Raw genomic sequence first — 18,029 nt, 5'->3', positions numbered from 1 at the left:
GAGCATTTTATGATTTATTCATTATGATTATTCATTTTATGGCTTGCTTAATAACAATTACTTTTCCTTAATAACAATTACTTTCCTAGGGCATGGATTTCAGTCTTTTTAAAGAGGTCTTTGAGTCTTCCAAAATGGATTTCATTTTGTCTCATGCCATGTACTGCAGGGATGTTCTGAAGCTGAAGAAGGGACAGAGGGCAGTGATCAGCAATGGAAGGGTGAGGATTTTGTCCTGAGACAAACTTGACCTCAAATTAGATCAGTGAACAGGCTTGGCAGTGTTGTCCAAAGCTAGTAAACTCTTCAAACAGAGCCACTCTTTCCAAAGGGGATTGGGCATATGCAGGGCTGATGATAATTTCTGCACCCTTATTTCAAAGGAGGTTTGCTTTTCACAGCATCCTTGTGTAAAACCTTCCTGCTGTATAATTATGTCCTGCCACATGTACGGTGGCAGTGAGAGTGTGGTGTCTCTCAGAGAATAAGTTGATAAGTCTTTGATACACGAAGTACTCATCCCCTGTGGGGACTGTGTTCATAGTTGTGTAGTCTCTGTCACCTTCATTGGCGCAGGGTTAGACTATTTCATACATATCTACAGCCAGGGACATGAGACTGGGGGGGATATACCAAACTTTAATCTCTTAGCACTGAGGGTGAAATCTCTGCTGTCATTCACTACACTGCATCTCTGGTTTGGCTCTGTTTTTTTATATTCAGCGAGAATTAATGAAACTATGTCACTATTTTGTTTTACTTCAGAGTTGCTTACTATAAAAATATTGTGAAGTATACAAGTCTACCCTCTGTAGTTGAGAAATTGATAAGTAAATAAATAACTGGATGAGTTGATTTGGGTTCTCTTTTTACCTTTTTCATTGATTTTATTCGATGTATACAAGTCTTGGGTCTTTAAAGTGATTAGGTTTGTAAGATAGCCTGAGGACAGCAGAGGGCTTCTTTCCAGCTGTGAGTCTAGCACCGACCACCTGTTCTTCTTCACAGATCATTGGGCCACTGGAGGACAGTGAACTCTTTAATCAGGACGATTTCCACCTCCTAGAAAATATCATCTTAAAAACTTCAGGACAGAAAATCAAATCCCATATTCAACAGCTTCGGGTAGAAGAAGATGTGTAAGTTCTCCCAAGGAAAAAATTAATTAGTGCATGTCATAGGTACTGTGTTAGTTGAACTTTCCTCATGCTACCTATTTCGTGGTGTTTTATTTCCAGTTTGAACACATAATAATGCTTTTCAATTCAGGTCTTTATTTTTGCTTCTGTTGAAACAAGTTAATTTATTTAAAGAACTGAATTAGGTCTTTCCATTTCATTTTTTTGGTTGTGGAAAATTCAAACATATGCAAGAATAGAGGGGTGAGTTTTTGTTTTTGTTATCTTGGGATACTTTTGTAAAGAGATATTTTCCCTTATCTGTTTTATTTTGTTCATGAAAGGAAAGTCAGGTTAAATGCTTTTCTTTTATTTACTAGTATAGAATAATGAGTTGTTTCTCTTGCAACCTCCAAAGGTGATGATTTGGTTATTGTTGGTTTTTAATTTTTATTTTAATTCTTTCAGTGTTATTATTAGCTAATGTATTTTTTTTTCAAGATATTATTCATTTATTTGACAGAGAGAGAGAGCGTGCGCACAAGCAGGGGGAGCAGCAGAGGGAGAGGGAGAAGCAGGCTCTCCACTGAGCAGGGAGCCTGATGTGGGGCTCAGTCCCAGGACCCTGGGATCACGACCTGAGCTGAAGGCAGACGCTTAACTGATTGAGCCACCCAGGCGCCCCTAACTAATGTATTTTAATGAGTTATTTCCCAGTGGAAGAAAATGAATTATTTAACTGGTCCATGTACCTGCTATATAACTAGAGCCTATAAGTCATATACACATGGTTTTATATCAAATGAATATAGTTGAAAGGTGTATTTTTATATTTAATTTTTTGAGGAACCATCGTATGTTTTTCCACAGAGATCATACCATTTTATTTTCCATCGGTAATGCATAAGGGTTCCAATTTCTCCACATCTTTTTCAGTACTTGTTATTTTCTGGTGGTGGTTTGTTTTTTGTTTTTGTTTTTTTTTTTTTTTGGTAATAACCCACCCTAATGGGTATGAAGTTGTATTTCTTTGTGGTTTGATTTGCACTTCCCTAATGATTAGTGATATTGACAGCTCTTTACGTGCTAATTAGTCATCTGTATATCTTTGGGAAAATATCTTTCCAGTGCTTTGCACATTTTTTTTTTTTTTTAAGTAATCACTTCATCCAGAGTGGGGCTGGAACTCACAACCCCGAGATCAAGAGTTGCACGCTGCACCAACTGAGCCAGCCAGGTGCCCCTACTTTGCACATTTTTAATTGTTTTTTTATTATTGAGCTATAGGAGTTCCATGTAAATATGTAAATACTCTGGGTATCAATCTCTTATAGATAGATGATATGCAAATATTTTCTTCCATTCCATGGGTTGCATTTTCATTCTTTTGATAGTGTTCTTTGGTGAATAAGTGGGAAGATATAAAATTTAAAAGTTCTTACGGTTTTTCTCTTCATCTCATATACCCTCATGCTGCAGAGTTTAAGATGCATGTCTTAGTGATATATTGACCTTTATAGCTGCCAGAGTAGTTCCTTTGCCAAGTCTTGTGTGATAGAGGAAGGAATCTTTTTTCATCTCAACCAATAATGAGGCTACAGATAAAGAGGTTTCCTCCTACCTCAGTGGCTTTTTAGTGATGCCCTTTGTTCTGGCCTATGAAACACTTCCCTGATGCAGGTCAGGAGGTGTTCCCAAGACTTGAAGCCATCATATCATGGCATAGGCTTGGTGTGATGTGCCCTTGGACCACCCCCCCCTCTTTGTGGAGTCTTTGTGGACTATATAATTGCCAGTTTTTCTCTTGCCATTTGGTATAAAGTTCATATGTTCTTCAAACCATCTTGTTGGCATTCAGTACTTAGGCTGATTATATTATGTTCAGCAATAATTGGAAAAACCTTCAGTTAAAGATGCTAAATTTTCACCAACCATGTCTTTCAGGGCAAGTGACTTGGTAATGAAGGTGGATGCTCTCCTGTCAGCTCAACCAAAAGGAGATGCAAGAATCGAGTACCAGTTTTTTGAAGACAGACATAGGTACAGAATTAATATTGAATTTATGCATATTCTTGAATAAAATCCTAAGGTTGTCTTTACCTCATATGAAGTGTGTACATAAGTTCTTATTGGAATGGAAAATTTGTCCAGTGTGCAGTTTTCATATATACTCATTTTCATATGCCGAATTCATATACAGAGCTCAGTTGCATAAAAGTTGACATTTATTTCTAAATAAATCTGACACAGTTCTGACTGTACCCTTTTAGAAAACAGAAAGAATTTAATGAAACAGTTTTAGTTTTCTCATACTCAAAAATAAACAGATTGTTAGAGCACTTGTATTGTTCATCTTTTATTGAAAACGGTTTTGTTTTCAATAAAATAAAAATAAGTTTAGCATTATGAAAAAGTCCTTGCCTTTTGGTTTTGAGTTTTTTATTTCAGAAGTTTCAAAGCTAAAGAATAGTTGAAAGATTATTACAGTGAACATCCAGATATCTTTAACCTGGCTTCACCAGTTGTTAACATTATGCCACGTTTATCTGTCATCTATGTGTGGGTTTGTGTATATGTATGTATGTATAGTACATATAATGTATATGTTTGTGTACAAACTTATATGTACTTAAATTTTTTCTGAACTATTTGAAGGTCCATTGCAGACATCATTACACATCATGCCTGAATTCTTCAGCATGTATCTCCTGAGCACTAGGAGTGTCTCCACTGTTGGTATACCTCAGAGATTTAACCTTGATACAGTGACATTTAGTAGTACACAGTCCATATTCACATTTCTCCAAGGCCCCAGTAATGACCTTTGAAAACTGTTGTGTTCTTTGATTTAGTCCAGATCACATGTTGCAGTTCTTTGTTGTGTGTCTTTTTTAGTCTCCTTAAATCCAGAACAGTTCCCTGTGTTTTTTGTTCTTTGGGGTTTTTTTTTGGTCTTTTATGACTGACTTTTTAAAGAGTCCAGACCAGTTATCTTGTAGAATGTCCATAGTCTGGGTCGTTTCCTCATGATTAGACTTAAGATTAAGTTGTTTTTAGGAAGAACCCCTACAGTTGATGTATGTAGTCAGGCAAGGTTATGTATCTTGATTGTGCCTTAGAGGCTTTAGATATTGAAGCCTGCATCCTGCTCCATTATGATTTTGATTTAATTAGTCTGGGGTAGATTGGACTTTGGTTTCATTGATCCATGCTTTCTTACAGCCAGTTCTTGTGGGGATCAAATTTGACCAGACTGTTTGAGGATCCAAGCTAGAATGGAGACTCTCTCCCTTCTCACTGGCTGTGTGTCCTAACTTCTTACATTGCCAGTGAGTGAAGACTTCTGTGGCTCTTTGCTAATCCTAGTTGGATTTTGCCCATTAGCACCCATTTTCTCATCACTGTATACTTTCAGGAAGTAACCCAACTAGTTATTACCACAGGAAACATATTTCCCAATTGGCTTGCTATCCTGTTTGCCTTTCAGGGCCAAGATAGTGAGTCCTGAGCCAGAATCTCTTCCCTTTTTAGAACATCATTTTCTCCATGAGTCTTATATAATTAAAATGCTCTAATTACAAATTCTGTTGTGAGACAAATTATAATTAGAGAAATTCTTCTTATTGGGGTTGTGTTAGTTAAATGAGCATTATACTTAAATCAGACGTTTCTTATTTATGTGAGAAATAAAAAGGTCTGAATTATTGGTTATGTATATCCTTGCCCTAAAAGTGTGGCTCACAGAACAGCAGTGGGGCATCATCTGGGAGCTTGTTGGAAATGCAGAATATCTGGCCCCAGACCAGACCTTCTGAGTCAGTATTTACGTTGTAACAGGATCCCCCCAGGTCACGCTTGTGTACCTTAAGATTGGGGAAGCACTGTATTCTTTGATGTTTGCTCTACTCACCTCATGAAAATGTGTATGACCCCCAAGTCTTGTTCCTGTGTCTGTCACTTTTGGCCTTACTCTGGTCTTTTCTCTAATACAGCAAGTATGTTTCCACATGATATTGTTAGTTTATACTGTTCTCCATTTCCATACCACTGTTCCTCTAATCTTGGCTTTTGTATTACTCTTTTTTGTTATAGAGATATAGAGTGGTTAAAAGGTCAACCAGGATCAGTTTCTGGTTATGCCTGTTGCAGATCACTTAGAACAGTGGGTCAGAACATTAACATGTCACACAGAACTCTGCCCAGACCTGCCAGGTTCACAGGTTTTGGCCTGGGCCTGCCTGACTCAGATGCTATACTCTATAGGACTCTTTTTGGGACTTCTCTTCTTCTTCCCTTTGTGAGAATTTATATAATGCTGTTCTCTAGTGAGCTTTTTCCTTCTGGAATTCTAGACAAGCACAGAAGTCCAGGTTATCTGAGGGCAGTGGCTCTCATACTTTGGCTTTTACCTAGAAAATTTGTTAAAGTGCAGATTGCCTGACCCACCCCCTGAGTTTCTGATTCAGGAAGTCTGGGTTGTGGCTGACAGTTTGTTTCTAACAAATTTCCAGATGAAGCTGATTCTGCTGGTTTGGAGCCACACTTTGAAAACAGCTGTATTAGAGTAAAAAACAAAATGTTATTTTGGAATAATTATTGACAGCTGGAATTGTTAATTTTATCAAAAATTGAAAACCTCTGCTTTAATAACAGGCACAAAGCTATTTTGATGGTTATTTCCAAAGGAGTTAAGATTTGAAATAACCTTCATCCCCATTTAAACTATAGTTACCCAGTTTTGGTAGTTATATTTTATTTTGCACTTTTGTTTTCCTCTCACTGGATAAATGTTCTTGCACAGAACAGTAGTGGTTAGCACCAGAACTATATTAAAACATTGTTCAGAGCAAACAAAGATAGGCATTGATTTGACCAATTAAGATTTTCGAAAATTGGATGTATTTTATTTATTTTTTTTATTTTATTTTTTTAAATTTTATTTTATTATGTTATGGTAATCACCATACATTACATCATTAGTTTTCGATGTAGTGTTCCATGATTCATTGTTTGCATATAACACCCAGTGCTCCATTCAATACATGCCCTCTTTAATACCCATCACCAGGCTAACCCAGCCCCCCACCCACCCTCCCCTCTAAAACCCTCAGTTTGTTTCTCAGAGTCCATAGTCTCTCATGGTTCATCTCCCCCTCTGATGTCCTGCCCTTCATTTTCCCCTTCCTACTATCTTTTTTTTTTTTTTGAACATTTAATGTATTATTTGTTTCAGAGATACAGGTCTGTGATTCAACAGTCTTATATAATTCACAGCACTCACCATAGCACATACCCTCCTCCATGTCTATCACCTAGCCACCCCATGCCTCCCACCCCACACCACTCCAGCAACCCTTAGTTTGTTTCCTGAGATTAAGAATTCCTCATATCAGTGAGATCATATGATACATGTCTTTCTCTGATTGACTTATTTAGCTTAGCATAATACCCTCTAGTTCCATCCACGTCATTGCAAATGACAAGATTTCAGGTTTTTCTGATGGCTGCATAATATTCCATTATATATATATACACACCACATCTTCTTTATCCATTCATCTGTTGATGGACATCTTGGCTCTTTCCATAGTTTGGCTATTGTGGACATTGCTGCTATAAACATTGGGGTGCATGTACCCCTTCAGATCACTACATTTGTATCTTTAGGGTAAATACCCAGTAGGGCAATTGCTGGGTCATAGGGTAGCTCTATTTTCAACTTTTTGAGGAACGTCCATACTGTTTTCCAGAGTGGCTGCACCAGGTTGCATTCGAAAATTGGATGTATTTTAAAATCCTTCCAAGTTTATCCCTTTTCAAAATATATCAGAGGCTCCTGCTCCTCTTAAGTCATCTAAATCAATATGACTTTGGAGGGAGGCTGTGCAGCTGGAAACTGCGGGTGGGGAAATGTACATTCTCCTCAGAAACCCGAGAGGGACAACCTGAAACCTAAACAGCTGCTATTTTTAACTTACTAAGAAGACAGAATATGTATAACTTAATGTCCTTGAAAATTGATTCAGTTCTTTTGGAAATGTAATTGACAGTACATGTTATCGACAAAAATATTTGTATCCTGTGACTCTGTAATCTCATGTTTAGGACTTTGTCGACTCTAAAAGAAATTTCCAAGTATGAAAAAAACTGTATGTATGAAGTTACTTACAGGCTGCAAGCCATCTAAATGCCCAACAATAAGGAGTAGCTTAAGTAAACATGGCAGATTCACTTGGTAAATAGAAGATTATTTTTTATTCAGGATATTTGATTGTAACAATATGTAAAAATCATTATGATAAAGTGGTGGGGGAAGGAAGGAATTATAAAATTGCTAATATTCTTTAGGTATAGCTGCTCTTTATAGAGGCATTTGAGAAGGTCTACAGAGAAAAATGCCACAGCATGGTTGGGTTGGGATGGTGAGATTTTATGATTATTTCCTTTTTCTCTCACAAGTTTTCTGTAATGTTCTTTGTATTATTTTTAAAAATCCATTTATTTCTTCTCTTCTCCTACCCTTCTTGCCAGGAAATAAAAGTTGGCATAGTATTTGTAATTGTCAAAAACAAACATCAGCTTTTAAGCAGCAGGTTTTGGTTAAATACAATTTTAAACTGGTTTTCATCTTTTGTTCATTTTGAGTGAACTTGAGTCATGAGCAGATTTTGCAGACTTTGAGGTAGACATAATTAACATGATTAACCAGCATGTAGCCTTGTTCTAGATCTGAAGTGTTTTTGGAAATGCTGAGAGAGCTGATAGGTTATGTTGGTCTTAATAAAAAAGGTTAACTTTGTTCTCTGTTTTCCACCAGATTAATGTTTTGTCTTTTTGATCTCTGTAGTGCAATTAAAATGAGGCCGAAAGAAGGGGAGACATACTTTGATGTTGTGGCTGTCATTGACCCTGTCACCAGAGAAGCACAGAGACTTGCCCCATTGCTCTTGGTAGGCATAGCCTAAGAGGCAGTTCGCATCTCTTTATCTGAAGTCACAGGCCCTGTGACTCCCTGAGAGTGTCATTGTTCCCCTAGTTATCTTCAAAGGGCTTTGGAAAATGCTACAGGGCATCTTGGCAGAGCAAATGTCTTCATAAAGATTGGTAATGGCTCTGGAAACAGCCTCATAACCTTAGAAAGTTGGTAGAAGTTTGGTTGATTTCCTCATGTAATTTTTAAAAAATGTCCTATTTAGAGCAAGGTATCTTTTAATTAAATTGATTTATGCCATATTTTGATTTATAATGAATGAGAGTTAAAAAGGTAAAATTTTGCTTTTTTATTTTCCTTTTCTAAAACTAGCATTTTTTCAAATTGTGGCATGTCTTGTAGATTTGTATATTACAATTTTAAGAAAATTTAAGAGCTTTGCCAAAAAGACAGTTGCCTCGACATTTTTTTTTTTGAGTTGTATTTCTTTTTTAAGGTGAAGTTTTATTGGTGTATAATCAGCTAACATTTTTATGGATGTGTGTAAATACGCATACTCTCTAGCCAAGAATAAGTTTGTGGTGTGATGAGACCTTGGCACCACTGCCCATTCAACTGCCCCTGAGCCTCTCTCCCTGCTGTGTGTGTGCGTGCGTGCGTGTGTGTGTGTGTGTGTGTGTGTGTGTGTGTGTAAGGAGGGGCTGGGCTACAGTGTTGATGCTGAGCAGGACTGGGGGGTAGAGAACAGGGTTTTCCCATGTCCTGGAATGAATATGAACATGTCCCTAGGCCTCAGTTGGGACTCAGGTCTAGGGACAGCTCTGTGGTCAGGAAGCCAGCCTGAGGATCCAGGAAAGGTGGAGGAAAGCCCTGAGTATCTTTGTTTCATCTGAGGGTGGGTTGGGGTGAGTCACTGGGGGAAGCAGAGCTCAACTGAAGGTAGAAAGGTGACAAAAGAGTCCTACAGTCTAGCACTTATTCTTTGCACCCCTGGGAAAGGGGCTGGGTGGCCTGAGGGCGACTCTTCTATTTGGGGGGAGGGGGCCCAAGGCCACTGACACTGAGAGCTGGGGCTCAAGGACAGGGGGTTCGGGGTTGGGCTCTCCTCTTTGTGATCACTCTACTTCAAGCCTTTATGAGTTGCCTTCTCATCAGATTTGTAGCCTTGGAGCCTACCCTGTATCTTGTACCTTCCCTCAACCAGATGTGGATGGGACCCTGGAGTGGGACTGTACATCACAAGGACTGGAGGCTTAGAGGCAGAACACGATTATCTCACAGAGAGACAAGTGTGTCCTCTTGCCCTTTCCTCAGCTGTGGCCACCAGGGGTGTGTGGGCCTTGCCTGCTTCAGGGTCAGGCTGCAGTGGAGGTGGGTAGATAGATGAGGTCCTGGCCCAGGAGTGGAGGACAGTGGTGGTTAGGTCTCCTCATGGTCCTGCTTGAGGTGGATTAGCTGAAAGGTGATGAAGTTTAAGCCCTTTTCTGTTCCTGTTCTAAATAAACACTTTTGGACAACAACAACTGCACTGATGAACCTTTAAAATTTTCCTTGTGTAGACAGCTCTCCATTATCCATCAGTTGCTTCACCACACAAGGGGGAGCAGTGATTTGCAGTAGCCCACTTGCCATGTTTTTGCCAAGTGATATGTGTGTGTGATTTAGGTTGTATGCCAGAGTTGGGATTTCCAGAAATTTCTCCAGTGCAGATTTTATGGCTTTTATTATCTTTTTGTCTTTCTTGAGATATTAAGAGATGTTCTCTCAACTCCGTGTCAGAGTGATAAGTTTCTGAAGAGAAAATGTAAATATTTTGTCTCAAGTAGCAGTCACTTTCTCCGTAGGAAAATTTTATGTTTTGTCTCTGGTTTGCTCTTTTAGGTTTTAACCCAGCTGATCAACATGAATCTAAGAGTGTTTATGAACTGCCAATCTAAGCTTTCTGACATGCCTTTAAAAAGGTAAGACAAGCTGTTGAAGAAATCAATCGAAAACGTGGTACTAAATCTGAAAGCTGGTATTGAATGTTAAGGAACAATTGGGTTTATAGGTGGACTTCATGTTTGAAAAGATCATTTACTGAATGTTCAGTTTTGCTAAATTTCTGCTCTAATCAGAAGTTCTAAGAATTTAGGGTGGGTCTGGAAGCATTTAGGTGGCATTAACTCAAGTTACTTGGGACAGCCGGCCTGCCTGCCTGCTTGCCTGCCTGCCTTCCTGCCTCCCTCCCTCCCTCCCTCCCTCCCCCCTCTCCCCTCCCCCCCCCCCTCTCTCCCTCTCTCCCTCTCTCGCCCTTCCCTCCCTTGGAATTATGTAGTTCTTTAATTTTAGAGCATTTGGATCAATATAACTGTTAAATTTACCTAGTTATTTAAAAAAATATGCTGTGGTACAGAAAGAAACTTGTCTATCCCGTTTTATCTTAAAAGTGGAGCAGTTATTTCAAGTTGGAGTATATTTGTCAGAAGAAGCTTGCTGAGGCTCATTTGCATGTATCTTGAGAAGGAGGGCAGGCTTAGCTGTATATTTTCTGAACCTTGGAATGGTCATTTATGAAGAAAGTTAAATAAAAAGCAGTAGTAATAGGGTAGCATCTGCTGGGTCTACAGGAAATTTCTTATGTAAAAATGTGCCGTGTTTTTTTAAGTTAGATTCTAAGTGAATTCAAATACTGTTTGAAATGGTTCTCAGCTTCTACATTGTCCTTGAATAGGAGAAATGTTTAAACTACTGTGTATGGTGTTTTCAGGGCTCACCTGAGAACCCAGCCACCATTTAGGACTTTGTGTTTAAGAGAAAAATAACTTTTCCTCATTGAAGGGAGGCATGTGCTCAGGAAACCTTGTGACTCCAACAACAGCCACCCTTAGCAGTACCAGAAAGAATGACCTCTCCTCTCAGTTCTGTCCCTCCCGCTCTTCTCTTGCATCTGCAAAAACCATAGGAGGCATAAATTAGGTCAAGAGATGGCTTTGGAAACATTTTTACCAGTCTGGGAGGTTACCCTTCCAAATCTAGTTTGTTTTATTTTAAGCCAATTAGTTACCTGTGTGGATATCTGTGAACTTAAGGACTGTGGGTGTATTAAAAGTACTCACTTTTTATTTTATTTTTTTTAAATTTCAGTTTTTACCGTTATGTCTTAGAGCCAGAGATTTCTTTCGCTCCAGATAATAGCTTTGCTAAGGGTCCAATAGCAAAATTTTTGGATATGCCACAGTCTCCTCTGTTCACCCTGAATTTGAACACACCTGAGAGTTGGATGGTGGAGTCTGTCAGAACGCCATATGATCTTGATAATATTTATTTAGAAGAGGTAAGAATATCATTGCTTCTACATATATAATCTTGTGTAAAACCTGTTTAAGATGAAGTAGTGGTAGTTTCTGAATGAACAGACTGGATCACAGTCCAGGCAGGCCTCTGAAATGTCCATGTTCATGTATAATTGTATTTTTAAAAAATAACAGCTTCATTGGGATCTATTTCACATACCATAAAATTTACCCTTTTAAAGTATACAGTTCAGTAGTTTTAGTATATTCACAGAATTGTGCAGCCATCACCACTAGGTAGAAACTCCATACACATTAGCAGTCACTCCCCATGACCCCCTGGCAACCACTGATCTACATTCTGTCTGTGTGGATCTGCCTGTTCTGACGTTTGATCTAAAGAGAATCATACATTTTTGTGATTGGCTTCTTTCACTTAAATTATTATTTTTAAGGTTCATCCATGTTGTAGCATATATTAGTATTTAATTATTTTTTGTTGTGAGAAAATATTGTATGGATATGCCACATTCTGTTTATCCTTTCATTGATAGACATTTGGGTTGTTTCTACGTTTTTGGCTATTATAAATGATGCTGCTATGAACATTCATGTCCAAGTTTTTATAGATGTGTGCTTTTATTTCTCTTGGAATTGGTGGATCATACAGGAATTCTGTGTTTAATCCTGAGGGATTGCCAAACTATTTTCCGGGGTGACTGCACCATTTTTCATTCCTGCCCATGATGTTGAGCATTTTTTCATGTGTTTATTGGCTATTTGTATATCATCTTTGGGGAGAAATGTCTGTTCAAATCCTTTGCCTATTTAAAAAAAAAATTGCCAGGTTTTTTTTATTGTGGAATTGTAAGAGTTCTTTGTATATTCTAGATACAAGTCTGTTTTCAAATATATGATTGGTAAATAATATCTTTCATTCTGTTAGCTGTCTTTCACTTTCTGGTTAATGTCCTTTAAAGCACAAATGTTCCTAATCTTGATGAAATCTGTTATTTTCTTTTGTTGCTTGTGCTTTTGGTAGTATACCTGAGAAATCAGTGTTAATCCCAGGTCACGAAGATTTATTCCTGTGTTTTCTTATAAGACTTTCAAATTTTTAAACTCTTACATTTAGGTCTTTTATTCATTTTGAGTTAATTTTTATATATGGTGTGAGGTAGGGTTACAGATTTGTTCTTTGCGTGTGAATAGCCATTTGTAACAGCACCATTTGTTGAAAAGACTGTTCTTTCCCCACTATATGGTCTTGGTGCCTTTGTCAAAGATCTATTAGCCCGGAATGAATTTAATTCTAGACTCTCAGATCTCTTCCCTTGATCTGTGTGTCTATCCTTCAGCCACACTTGTCTTACTTAGCTTTGTTGTCAGTTTTGAAATTGGTAAGTTAGTTTTCCAATTTTATTCTTACTTTTCAAGGTAGTTTTGGCTATTTTGGGTTCTTTGCATTTTGGAATCAGCTTGTTAATATCTGTAGAAAAGGCTGTTGGGATTTTGATAGAGATTACATTAAATCCCTAAGTCAATTTGAAGAGTATTGCCGTCTTAACATTAATAAGTGTTCTGACCCATGAATATGGGATGTCTTTCCATTTATTTGGGTCTTTAATTTCTTTCAACAATGTTTTATAGGTCTTAGTATATAGGCCTGTGAAAGATCATGTCATCTGCAAATAGAGGTAGTTTTATTTCTTTCTTTCCAAACTGGGTGTCTTTTATTTAATTTTCTTGCCTAATTGGGAAATTTTTAAATTACCAGTTCAGTCTCTTGTTATGGATTTATTTGGATTTTCTCTCTCGTCTTAAGTCATTTTCTGGAGTTTGTGTCTCAGGAATTTATCCATTTTATCCAGGTTATAATTTGTAGGCCTATAGTTAGTCATAGCATTTTCTTACAGTCTTTTAAATTTAGTTTTGGAGGGGTGCCTGGGTGGCTCAGTCGTTAAGCGTCTGTCTTCGGCTCAGGTCATGATCCCAGGGTCATGGGATCGAGCCCTGCACTGGGCTCCCTGCTTGGCTGGGAAGCCTGCTTCTCCCTCTCCCACTCCCCTGCTTGTGTTCCCTCTCTCACTGTGTCTCTCTCTGTCAAATAAATAAATAAAAATCTTAAAAAAATAAAAAAAAATAAATTTAGTTTTGGAGTGATGTCTCCTTTTCCCTTGCTGATGTCAGTGAGTTGGCTCATCTTTTTTTTTATGGTCAATCTAACTAAAAGTTTGTCAGTTGGTTGATATTTTCGAAGAACCAACTTCCGGCTCCATCAGTTTTTCTGTTTTCCTGTTCTTTATTTCATTTATGTTCATATAGCTGTTTTGAGTATCTAAGGTAAGTGGTCCTTCCCCCAGTCCATTTTCAAAGATTGAGAGCTCACAAGCGTAGTTTTGCTGCTGTATCTTCACAGCCCTCACTCTGTACCTAGTTCAGAGTGTATTAACAAAAGAATTAAAACACATGGTCTTTCCTTATAAGGAGCTTACAGAGCCTCCTTCCTTTTTAAGACCACTGTCTCTGTGTCTGTCCTAAATATCTCTTCTTACAATTGAAGCCTGTTTCCTGGTTCTTCTTGGGAATTGGGAGACCAGGAACTTGAAGATAGTTATTAAGGGACTTCTCAGCCTTCTTTTCATAAGGGTAAAGAAGAATTCCATGATTCTTTACATCCCAAGAATGCTAAGTTAGGGGAGAGTGTGTGTACACACTTGCCTTATTCCCCACCTCAAACCTGTCCACCAAGTTTGTTAACAAACAGGAAATGATGTCTTTGCCCTTGAAGAACCAACTTTTGCTTCGGAGATAGTAAGATGGCCACAGAAAGCACTAAAGAGCAGCGTAAGGAGGCACAGAACAGATGCAGAGCAGCTCTCTTCCATGTCCTTAGAGTTTTTGCTGCTCTTTCCTAGACTTTCTCTGCTTTCTCTGTATCTGCTGAAAACATAGAGCCTGGGACTTGGTGAGCGTGTGGAGGTTTAGCCCTTAGCTTTTATTATTACGCTTTTGGAATTTAGTGTTGCAGTAACATATTAAGCTCCAAATAGTGTGTTATTAACATTAGATAGGATTACAGAGCCAAGTGTGAACCAGCCTGGGATAAAAAGCCTTTAATTAACTAAAGCCAAGCTGCCCCAATACCTTGCAATTATATCGTATTTTCTGTAAGGAATCAATAATAATTTAGGCAGTTGATGTGGAACATGAATGGTTTTGTGCCATTATGGAGTCATCGCATACATTTTGGATATTTGCCTTTAGAACGGCAGTAGTATTTTCAGCTATATCCTGTAGGCCAAGATGAATTTATGTTTTTCTCTGCTGTTTCTCATTGTTTCTTTGTTATCTTCTTTAGCTTTTAGATCAGTTCATTTTTTTTTTTTTTTTAAGATTTTATTTATTTGACAGACATAGTCAAAGAGGGAACACAAGCAGGGCGAGTGGGAGAGGGAGAAGCAGGCTTCCCACGGAGCGGGGAGCCAACCTGACGTGGGGCTCGATCCCAGGACCCTGGGATTATGACCTGAGCCAAAGGCAGACGCTTAATGACTGAGCCACCCAGGTGCCCCTAGATCAGTTCATTCTTTTGGCAGTGTGTTTTACATGGTTTTCCCAATATTACTTCCTAGATGACAGCCTCATCCTCTCATCTGTACATCTGTACAAAACCTCCTTGCACAATCAAGATACAGAGCATTTCCATCACCCCAGAAAGTTCTCTTGTGTCCCTTTGCAGGCAGTCCCCTCCCCATTCTGTCACTATAGTTTTGCCTTTCCTTAAATTTCTTAGAAATATGACTGTACAGTATGCAGCCCTTTACATCTGGCTTTGTTCACTTTGTACAATGCATTTGAAATCCATGTTGCATGTCTCAACAGTTTGCTTCTTTTTATTGCTGAGTAATTTTCAAGTGATTTAATTCTGCTCTTGCAGGTGGATAGTGTGGTGGCTGCTGAGTATGAGCTGGAGTACCTCTTACTGGAAGGTCACTGCTATGACATCACCACAGGCCAGCCCCCACGAGGACTGCAGTTTACATTAGGAACTTCAGCCAACCCAGTCATTGTGGATACCATTGTTATGGCCAATCTGGTAAATAATCAGTACATAAGGTGGTGGCATTGAGTCATGTTAATTTGGGCACTACAGTTTATGATGAACAGTTTGCATTCTGGACATGAGTGAGATTAAAATTCATGACTGACTGAATTTGGTCAATATAAAAATCGAAAGTTAAACTTACAGATTGGAATTACATGTTAGCCTAAAAAAAATGCTAGGATATTCTGAATATTCTGTTCTAATCAAATTGGCCCCTGCAAATGCATTGCTTAAGAGCTGACAGCATTTTTTCTTGGCTTTGGAGGTTTTTAGCTTGTTCACACATGATGCACTGATCCTTCACTCACTTACAGATCAAGAACCCTCTTCTTGGCTTCACTGGTCTGTATTTTGCTAGTGTTTCAAATGGGTAGATTTCTTTCTTTCTTTTTTTTTTTTTAAGAATTGCACTGAAATTATAACTTTTATTTAAAATATGAGTGATATTTCAGAAAAGGAAATAACTGTCCCTCAGAAACAGCATTTTGATGTTTCTTTGTCTTTCTTCTTACTTAGGGCTACTTTCAGTTAAAAGCCAACCCAGGAGCTTGGATTCTCAGACTAAGGAAGGGTCGGTCTGAAGATATTTATAGAATCTACAGGTAGGATTAAGTGATGTAGGTGCTTTTCTTCCAGAACATTTTACAGAGAATCAGCTTAAGTTGGGTACTACACAGGCAGTTAGCCAGGGAATAAGGATTTAATTTATGTGTGATGAAACAATGCTTTTCCGGGAAATTGAGTATAGAAGAATTGTCAGGGTATGATTGGGCAATAAGTGGTATAAATACTAGTAAGTATAGTCAAGTTTCACTCTTTAGTCTTTCCTTTGTGCTAACAGCATCTCAGAATCAGATTATTCTTTCACTGTGATGAAAACCATAGGCAGATGAGAAATTGAGTCATTTCAAGAAAGGAGAAAAGAAACGAATAACATTCAAACTTTTCTACATAGACAGTGTATTTCTTGACCCTGGGTGAATTGCAGGTACACAGTAGATGTAAGCTTTGGCCATGAAATCTTGGTGCTAGCACTGGCTTTCTTGGTCTGTGGTAGTATGGAAGTACTTCCAGAGCATTTCGTCAGTCACCAGGTTTTTGCCTTCAGGTTTGCTATGGCTGCCTATTAGTTTAAAAAAATTATACTGCCATTTTGAGTTTATCTTTGTATATGGTGTAAGAGAGTGGTCCAGTTTCGTTCTTCTGCGTATGTGACTGTCCAATTTTCCCAGCACCATTTATCGAAGAGACTTTTTTTCCATTGCATATTCTTTCCTGCTTTGTTGAAGATTCGTTGACCATAGAGTTGAGGGTCCATTTCTGGGGTCTCTGTTCTGTTCCACTGATATATGTGTCTGTTTTTTTTGCCAATACCATGCTGTCTTGGTGATCACAGCTTTGTAATATAGCTTGAAGTCAGGCATTGTGATGCCCCCAGCTTTGGATTTCTTTTTCATCATACCCCTGTGATTCGGGATCTTTTCTGGTTCCATACAAATTTTAGGATTGTTTGTTCCAGCTCTGTGAAAAATGTCGATGGTATTTTGATAGGGATTGCATTGAAAGTGTAGATTGCTCTGGGCAGCATAGACATTTTAACTGTTTATTCTTCTAATCCATGAGCATGGTTTCACTCATATGTAGAGTGTAAGGAAAAGCATGGAGGACCATAGAGGAAGGGAGGGAAAACTGAATGGGACGAAATCAGAGAGGGAGACAAACCATGAGAGACTCTGGATTCCAGGAAACAAACTGAGGGTTACAGAAGGGAGGGGAGTCAGGGAATGGGGTAACCAGGTGATGGGTATTAAGGAGGGCACATGTGGTGATAAGCACTGGGTTTATGCACAACTAATGAATCGTTGAACACTACATCAAAAACTAATGATGTACTATATGTTGGCTAAAAAATTAAAGGGGGAAACAAAAATATTATACTGCCTTTTAAAAGGTGTAATCTAAATTCTGTTTAACACAATTTAAATTAGTTTTAAGCAATGTGAAGAGAGTTTATGTCAATTTTTAGGGAGTAATTTCCATTACAGGGTATTTAAAACACGCTCTTGTTGTGTCATCTTAGTTCTATAGGATCTATAGAGCAGCGTGGTTTCTTGAAGCTGTATTATAATAACATATTTATTGTAAATACCATGTTTTCTTCCAAATAATGTTTTTCTAAATACGGTTTTGCAGAATTTAATCCTATCATAAGAAGTTTACTTGTTCTTCTAAACCCCATCCCTTCCGTGTGCCCTTTCCCTGGCTGCTCTAACCCCCTTCCCAAGAGTGTGGAGTCCTCCTCTCTTTCTACTGTCTAGAGTTCCCTTCGTCTTGGATATTTCCAGACTCTGTAGTGTTTCATGCTTCCCCATCAGAATCTTACCTTGCCTGAGAACTCTGCTTTATGCTGGATGACAGTGAATGAATGCAGTGAACTCATATTTTATCATGGCTTTTTGCACTTAACACCTTGAAAATTGGTGCCTGGAAATTTTAGGAATTACAGTTGAGTGGGGATATCTTATTTTTAACTTTAAATGTTTCCTGTTCTGCCCCAGCCCTCCCTGCAAATAGAGCTTGTTATAGTTCTTTCTCCA

The 18,029-nt window shown here is 38.3% G+C and overlaps 1 protein-coding gene across 2 annotated transcripts in view; it reads left to right on the top strand.

The window, feature by feature from the left end:
• The window catches only part of UGGT1 (UDP-glucose glycoprotein glucosyltransferase 1), a 117,859-nt gene that overhangs the window by 67,772 nt on the left and 32,058 nt on the right, over positions 1-18,029 (top strand). For both annotated transcript variants that reach the window (XM_035726582.1, XM_035726581.1), the window contains 8 exons: positions 90-221; positions 1,009-1,139; positions 3,063-3,158; positions 7,966-8,068; positions 9,931-10,010; positions 11,176-11,365; positions 15,265-15,423; positions 15,949-16,034. In XM_035726582.1, the coding sequence (XP_035582475.1) occupies positions 90-221; positions 1,009-1,139; positions 3,063-3,158; positions 7,966-8,068; positions 9,931-10,010; positions 11,176-11,365; positions 15,265-15,423; positions 15,949-16,034 (977 nt within the window). The remainder of the gene's footprint in view (positions 1-89; positions 222-1,008; positions 1,140-3,062; positions 3,159-7,965; positions 8,069-9,930; positions 10,011-11,175; positions 11,366-15,264; positions 15,424-15,948; positions 16,035-18,029) is intronic.

Source organism: Zalophus californianus, chromosome 3 (genome assembly GCF_009762305.2).
Source record: "Zalophus californianus isolate mZalCal1 chromosome 3, mZalCal1.pri.v2, whole genome shotgun sequence".
Lineage (NCBI taxonomy): Eukaryota > Metazoa > Chordata > Mammalia > Carnivora > Otariidae > Zalophus > Zalophus californianus.
Note: the sequence above shows the minus strand (reverse complement) of the source record. Positions and strands in the feature narration are given on the sequence as shown.